The sequence below is a fragment of the Halyomorpha halys genome, unplaced genomic scaffold, assembly GCF_000696795.3.
Source record: "Halyomorpha halys isolate HHAL.00 unplaced genomic scaffold, Hhal_1.1 Scaffold1030.1, whole genome shotgun sequence".
Taxonomy (NCBI): domain Eukaryota; kingdom Metazoa; phylum Arthropoda; class Insecta; order Hemiptera; family Pentatomidae; genus Halyomorpha; species Halyomorpha halys.
Window position 1 is genome coordinate 10,203 of NW_027113818.1, and position 7,869 is coordinate 18,071.

Genomic DNA, 7,869 nt, shown 5'->3' on the forward strand with positions numbered 1-7,869 from the left:
TTTCTCCCTCCTATCCTGTAGTGGTTCAAGACCTGCTTGGATTTCCATAGCTGTGACCCATCTTCACTCCCAAGTCGATTTCACACCGCCAGTGATTATGCGTAAGGTTTGATTTTGAACTTTTCTAACGCTGCTTTGGAGGAGGTTATTAAAAGTTCAGCTCCAGATTAGGCCGTACGTATGATTTGAATGCTGTACTAAGTATGTCCTGGGACGCTCCCCATTTAGTCCCTGTTAGCCTTTTCATCAGCTTCAATTTTGATTGTTCTTTCTGAGTTGCTTTATGGATTTGTCTTAGCCAGGTCAGCTTAGAGTCCAGCGTGATCCCTAAATAGCTTCCTTTATCATCGTTAGTTCTTCGCCTTTAAAGTATAAATGAACCTCATGTTTTTTTGTACTAAGTCTAAACACATGAGACACAGTTTTTCGTGGATTAACTGTCATTCCATTTTCTTTCACCCAGTCATGTAGTGTGTTCATGACTTTATTTAGAGTTTCTTCCAGAGCTCCAGAAATACTAGAACTTCTTCCCCAGATAGCCAGGTCATCCGCAAAAAGAAATTATGAGAAAAAAGAATAAATCATGTTGAGTATTACCTTTTACTACCTGTGGTATTTTAAGGTTACCTGCAATACTTATCTGTTTATTGTGAAATGCCCATTCTGTCAGGTCCTACTAGTAAAAAATCCGGAGGTGAGGGGCCTCCTTGTGTTGATTTACGCATAGATAGGAACAAACACAGATAAGTTACTATTAATGACAATAGATAATGATACAAATAATAAGAAAACAGTCAGAAGTCGAAGAGAAGTGTGGGGGGAGGGGGAGGGGGTGCATCAGAAGAAGGAGTTATAAAGTGATGTTTATAGGGTTTTTGGAACCTTTTCTGCCCTGCCACCTCGCAGGAAGGGGGGATTGGGTGATAGATTGGAAGACTGGATTGAAGGAAAGAGGGAAACGAAGAATTTGATGTATCTCCGTGTGATGTGTTGTTGTACCGTTTCTAGATGTAGTTCGTTGTAAATGTGCGTCATGTTACGTCTTTCTAGAGATGTTCCTCTGTATATCTTCTGTAGTCTGTAGTGTTGTTCTGGTACTGTTGTAGTGATTTCAGGGCTGCTGGGTATAGAAAATGTAATAGTGGTGCACCGTGTAGGAGTGATGGTCGTAATATTACTTTGTTAATGAGTAATTTGAGTCTGAGTGACAGCCCTGGTGAGGTAGTTTAAGTTGGTATGATGTTGACTTGGTACGAAGTTGGTACGATTTGTAGTCTGTTATGTGTGTGTGCAGTAAATGCTGGGTGTCTTTTTAGTTTCATGCCAAGGTATGTGTAATGTTTCTTGGTTTGATATATAGGAAGATGGTCAGGGTTGCGGTCACAAGTGAAACGAAAATAGTTTACAACTATTTTATTTTCCAACGTTTCTTGGTTTGTATTGCCTGTTCGTTGAGTTTTAGTGCTTTGTTGGGAGTTTTCTTGTATGAGAAAGTAATGGCGTCCATTTTTTGTGGGTTGATGTATCGTAATTTGTAAGCGACGAGACCAGGCTGCAGCTACAGCCTGGTCCATGGCCTTGTCTGCATTCATGCTCGCCGAGTATATGGCTATATCATCAGCATATGCAGATATTTGAGCATCATCAAATTTCGTCCCGACAATGTGGGCATTGTATATGTTGCTAGGGCAAGGACCGATCCCTTGGGGACGCCACAAGTAATGTGCTTGGGGGTGGAGATTTCAGTTTTGCCCCGGACTGAGAAAGTCTGGTCACTGATATAGGACCCAACAATGTCGACCAGCTTGTCCGGGAATCGATGAAGCCTGAGTTGTTGGATTAGTGTGGAGTGGGATACAGAATCAAATGCCTGTGTACAGGCTAGTGAGATCATGGCTGTGGCAAAGTTCCTGTTTAGGTTGTTTCCTGCATCGCTTTGCAGCTTGGCAACATTGTGGTAGCAGCTTACACCATGCGAGAACTCCGTTTGTTCCAAGGGGATGACGTCATGTGTGTCACTGTGTTTGCGGATGTGTATGAGGACTAGCTTCTCATATATTTTGAACCGATGGGCCGGTAATCTACTGGATCCGTTCCTCGTTTTCTGGGTTTGAGGAGTGGAATAACGATAGCATGTTTCCACTCCGTTGGAAAGTATCTGAGGCGAGAGCAGGAGTTGTATATGTTGAGGAGAAACATTTGGGTTTTTCTGGAGAGCTGTTTGAATAGACATACGAGATGTTGTCCTTTCCAGTGGATTTCTTTCCCTTCGTTTTCCTTAGTATTGCAGTCAGGTCTTTATAAGCTGGGAAGATGGCGTTTTGTAAGTTTTCGGTCTAAGATTGATGCTAGTATACAGAAACAGTACGAGCACTGTCACGTTGTAAGTAGTAGTCAGATAGAACGTCTGCCTGATCTATGGTAATGAGGAGCTCATCGCCTCAGTGGAGTTTCGCGTGGCTGTTTGCCCAAAAAGGTGAAGTACGCCACGATTTGGTGGAATGGACTGAAGCTGTGATACTGGCCTGTCTCTCATTGGTGGAATCAGCTGGGAAGTCAGTTGTCATGATCAGCATGACAGTTGTCAATTAAACTTGTTAGTAAATTTGTTGGAATAGTTCCCTTACTGAATAATATATATCAAAAGTTACATAACCATCTATAATAATTGTATATTCAATAATAGGAGAAATATTAAGCACCTGAGTAGATATACAATATGAGAGGTTATTTCTTATGTAGTTAAGAATATAAGTGGCATTAATTATCCTAAGGTTAGTATCACCTGTAAAGGTAATTTATTGAGATTTATTTTAATCATCTAGTTTTTACATGTTTTATTTATTTCTCCCCACTCTACAAGTTACTGCAGCAAAAAAAAAATCTGTAACACTATAACTCATGAAGAGTATGCTGTACTTTGTAAAAAAGTACTGTTACTATACCAACGGTTGTACAACGATGATATGGTCAGAAATAACTATCGACCTCTAGACTTCTACCCAATGAAGGATAACCATTTTATGAGGCTGGGTAGGCTCCCGAACCCACAGGGCTAACTCAAAGGCTGCAGGTATCAGACGATAAATATCTGTCACAGCTGGATTCGAGCCCGGGGTCCTTGGAGTTAGTTACCAATGAGCTTACCCACTCCTGCAACATATCAATAGGAATATTTTTTTTCAATTTTGGATATTAGACAGTTGACCGTTTATACCTCATCTCTTAGACCGAACGAATATCAATAAGTGGTTGTTCAGGAACATCTAATAGCTATGTTTTGTTTTCAATGAAGAATAGCTTGGAAAAAAAGAGTAGCGATAAGTGATTATCAAAGGTGTCATTCTAAAACCTTTATTGACAACTTTAATATAAAAATATTTGCCGTTATCCACCTAAACATCTGACATTCTCTTCTTCAGACTTTTGACTGCTACTATATCCTGACCATTTAATCTAGTTATCAAACCAAATTTCGTCTTTTCAACATCCAAAGTTTTGGGAATATTCCCGTTTTGGGTAATTTAAAATAAGCTAAGAGTGGATATATACCTTTTTTTATAGTCTCTGGTAATATCTGTTTGTTTTACAATTACGTTTTAAGCACCTTAATGACATACAAGAAAATAGCACTATTTAATTTTTTTTAAAACTACATTTGATGTTTTTTTTCGCTCAATAATTTTCCTCTATTTTATACTGTCTTTTTCGCTACCGGAATTCTGTCTTAAGGACTGTCCATTCTTTTGAGTCCTTACATTCCATCTCCCATAAAATTAAAGAATGATAGGAATAGGCCGGCTCACAAGGAAAATGTGTTGGAAATATTTTCTCTAGTAGTAATTGGCGTTATTTTTGTTAATTCATGTGGTAGTATACTGACTATTGGAAGGTAAGGGTATTTATAATTGACACTTTGATAATAGAAAACGTTCTAAACTGACAATTGATAAATAAAAGCAAAAAAAAAAAACTACAAACAGAAATCATTACAATAATGTTATTGAAAAAGAAATAAAAATCATTACTATGTATAATTGTTATAAAGATTATTTTTAAACTACTGTTGAGTCGCCCTAACTTTCCGACTTATCTAAACTTCTGCATCACTTTTCCGCCTCTTCCAGAAGGGCTGGGTGTATTTAACAATAGAACTATAAAACAATACCAGTGGATCTAGTCCAATCTTCATTTATATCTGTGCAACTCACAGAACACATAATGGACTAGAAATGTCAAACCCTCTCTGAAGGATGAATTGTTTTGACCCTGTTGGACCCTCGTCACCCAGTTGGAAGTTTCTAATGACCTTGAACTGAGGGTTTGGTTTTGTTGTTATTATTGATTTGCTTTGGATATTTTTCTGCTTCGTTTCTTGAGTTAGCTCTTTCCTAGTTTCCTCCATCATACAACCAATAATCCACTCTTCTGTTTCGAACCCTCACTCGCGAACACATTTCAGACACACGATTAGCTTCAAATACACCTATTTGAAGGTAATCATGTGTTACAAACCCTCTGAACTGTGTCATTCAACTTCTGGAGGAATATGATTTCAGAAAACAACCGCTGATCTAGTTCCACATAACTACTTTCCCAAGAAGCTAGACTACGAAGCTTACTTTCCGTTTAGCGCATATATCTCCCTCTAGAGCTAAAGGGAACTATAAGTGTCTCTAAGGCGTTTTCTCAGTTGTCACCATTTCTTGATGAACGAGAGGTCATCAGTGAACGCTTGCAGGAATCGTCTTATGTCGAATGAAGAAAAGCACATTATTCTTCTTCCACGGCCAGCACTACTAGCGAGTTTGATCATTGACTTTGTGTACTCCTACCATTTCCACGTAGGACTTAGACACTCCTAAGGAAAATCTTTTGGATTACCAAAGCTGCCAAACCAATAAACGTTCTATAAAACGTTCCTTATCCTTAAATTTTTTTGAAAACTGAGTTTTCTTAATTAGCAATTCGGAGTATAATAAGCTCTTTTAATAATGTGCTATCATAATGTATTTATGTAGGTCTTTAATTTTCCAATTTGTCGGGTTTTCAAATTTGAGAGGGGAGGGAGAGAAGGAGTAATGAACCGCTTACCCTGTACCGATGCCCCTGCTTATCATTATTTAAAGCCATTTTCACTGAATTGCATTACAACTAAATAATATAATAAACTGTATATACTGAATTTATTATTAACATACAGTATTGCGTATTTCAGTCCAAGGAATTTAACACCTTGCTATACCAGCTCATGATGGATGATAGGACTAACAATATCCAACATAATGTGAGTATTAACTTAATTTTCTAAAGTTTTTTTCCTCATGTTAACCTTACGAATCTGGAAATCACTATATTTTAGAAGAGGAGAAGAAACTGTCCTTATTCAATGAGGAGCACTCTTTGAATAAGGAGAACCTTTATTAATTCCCACCCCTACATACTTTCTCACTATCTTTTCCTATCTCACTGATAGATAATTCAGAGTGAACCAAAACAATTTTCATCCTTCTTCTTTCAGTTTGCAGGTGTTCCTCGAGGTAGTATCCTTGTTCCCGTTCTTTACATAGTATTTACAATTGACATCCCAACCAATCCTAATAATATCCTAGCAACGTATGCCGGTATATGAGTACATATATGTACTCTCAGTTGATAATAACCCGTCAATTGTATCCCGAACTCTCCATTTCCATATCATAACTCTTGAAAACTGTTCAAAACGATTACAATAAACCCCATCAAATCACATTTACCCTTCTAATCAATTTCACGTTTTTCTAGAACAAGCTGAGACTGCACATAGCGATGCATCAAGAGGTAGTGTTCACTGCTTGCGGCTTCTTTAATTTGGACTACACCTTGTTACATTCCGTGAGTAATATTAGCTTCTGAATAATATTCATATCTATTCTATATGGGCATGGAAACGAACTAGCCTTGCTGTTGACAATCAATTAATTTACCTGTCATACTTCATTTTTATAATTATTTTCAAGTTATAAATTAAATCATCTATAAAAATTCGATTTAAAATTTATGGGGAAATGTGAGGTAACTCAATTTTCAAAGTATTAATAGGATTCCTGAATGATTTGTGGATCACTGGAAATTGCGATACCTCGTCTTTTCCCTGTGGTCCTCAACTCATTCATATTGAACTAATTTCTCAGTCGTAGTTTCTGTAATTTAACAATCTCATTAGACTTTGGGTGATTCACAATACTTGTATTCATAAGTTGAATAGTTTTTATATTATGATTCTTCTTCCAGATGATCGCCTCGGCTACAACGTACTTGGTCGTCTTGATACAGTTCGGCGCGCCTGATATGGCCCCGCTGAGGTTACTTTTGGCCGAGAGTATTCCCACCACCTCTCCACTTACCATATCATTGGCCACTTAAATGTGGTTAATATACCATAACCCATAAATCATTGGTTATGTAGCGACACGACCGGTGAGCGGAAGCCAGAACTAAGAGCTTCATCACTTCCAGCCAAAGAGCACCAATCATTTCTGTCCGAGTGTTGTTTAGTGTTTATTTACTGGTTGAAATAGAAATAACTTTATGTATAAACATATCAATATTATTATAATTGGAAATGTTTTACTTTAATAAATAAACTTTTCCAAAAGAGTATACTGAATCAGAAAAAAAGTAAATTCTTACTGGGCGTATCTCTCACCGATATTCTTAGCAGAATCAATACCTCAGGGCTACTGGTAAAACGGTACCCTCTTGGGTCATAGCAAATAAGCACATTCAGTATATTCTTCCAACCTCTTTTTTTGATAATCTGATGTCATCAGTTCAGTGTTTTATTTCACGCTTGTTTCTAAGGATCACCTCCTCTTATCAACACACCTTTAACCCTATCGTAAGGACCTGCAGCGAGTATCCAGTCAGGTCTTACGTTCCTCCTTCGTGACTCCAGACTAGTACCCTGCAGAGCGAAATTTCCATCCTTTGAAGACTTACGGCTTGCACCCTTGAGATCCCTTCTTTCTATTCACTTCCTAACCTATTTGAGCATGAATTGTCAAGGCCTCGTGGCGCCAATTGGAGTCAGATATAACACGACCACTCGACAGTTATTATGTTAGAATAAATAAATTAACTTGTAAATGGTTAATTTTAGTCTCCAATCTGAAGACAGTAATTATTTCTTCCATCCAAATACATTGTTCTATAAAATTATTGTCACATGTATCCTTTCTTTTCTTTATGAATTACGTAATTATAAAATATTAAAATATGTGGGGGAAAGAGAACAAAATAATACTTCAATACGCTTTAATCCAAATATATTGTAATATCCTCTTTTGTGTAAATAGTATATTTTTATGTATAAAGGGTTTTAATATTTTTTTATTTTATATATCGTTTAATTATTGTTCATTTGCTTTGTTAAACCAAAAAGAAAGCTAACCAATTTTGTTAAGTCAAATACGGAATGGAAGGATCGATTATTCAAAACATAGAAGATGGCGTTGTTTCTTCCCAAAGTTCGTTGAATCGCGATGTTGAGCAGATTCAAATATTTTTCAAAACTTTATTTTAACTTCCCATTATAATTTAAATTACAATACATTTAAGAAAAAATAGAAGTTAAGAATAAGTATTAAAGAAAATTATTCATAAAGGAAATCATTGGAAAAAAATCAAAACCATAGTGCTACAATCTATGTTGAGAACTAACACCTAGAGAAGGGGAAGGAAGAAAACTTGGTTTTTGATTATTCGTTGCTTAGACACGGGCGGGGAATGATGTTTCCTGGATGAGGAGTTCCTCATCATCTTTTGTCTTGCTCAAGGGAAACTTCTTGAAAAAGAAGCCATCGAAGAGTCACCCAAGAAGAAAAAGGG

The 7,869-nt window shown here is 37.0% G+C and overlaps 1 protein-coding gene across 1 annotated transcript in view; it reads left to right on the top strand.

The window, feature by feature from the left end:
• The window catches only part of LOC112210904 (gustatory receptor for bitter taste 66a), an 8,178-nt gene extending 1,587 nt beyond the window's left edge, over positions 1 to 6,591 (top strand). Inside the window, exons 2-4 of the mRNA XM_024361479.2 lie at positions 5,219 to 5,287; positions 5,785 to 5,874; positions 6,274 to 6,591. Of these exons, the coding sequence (XP_024217247.1) occupies positions 5,252 to 5,287; positions 5,785 to 5,874; positions 6,274 to 6,405 (258 nt within the window). The 5' untranslated portion in view covers positions 5,219 to 5,251 and the 3' untranslated portion in view covers positions 6,406 to 6,591. The remainder of the gene's footprint in view (positions 1 to 5,218; positions 5,288 to 5,784; positions 5,875 to 6,273) is intronic.
• Positions 6,592 to 7,869: the final 1,278 nt, after the last annotated feature.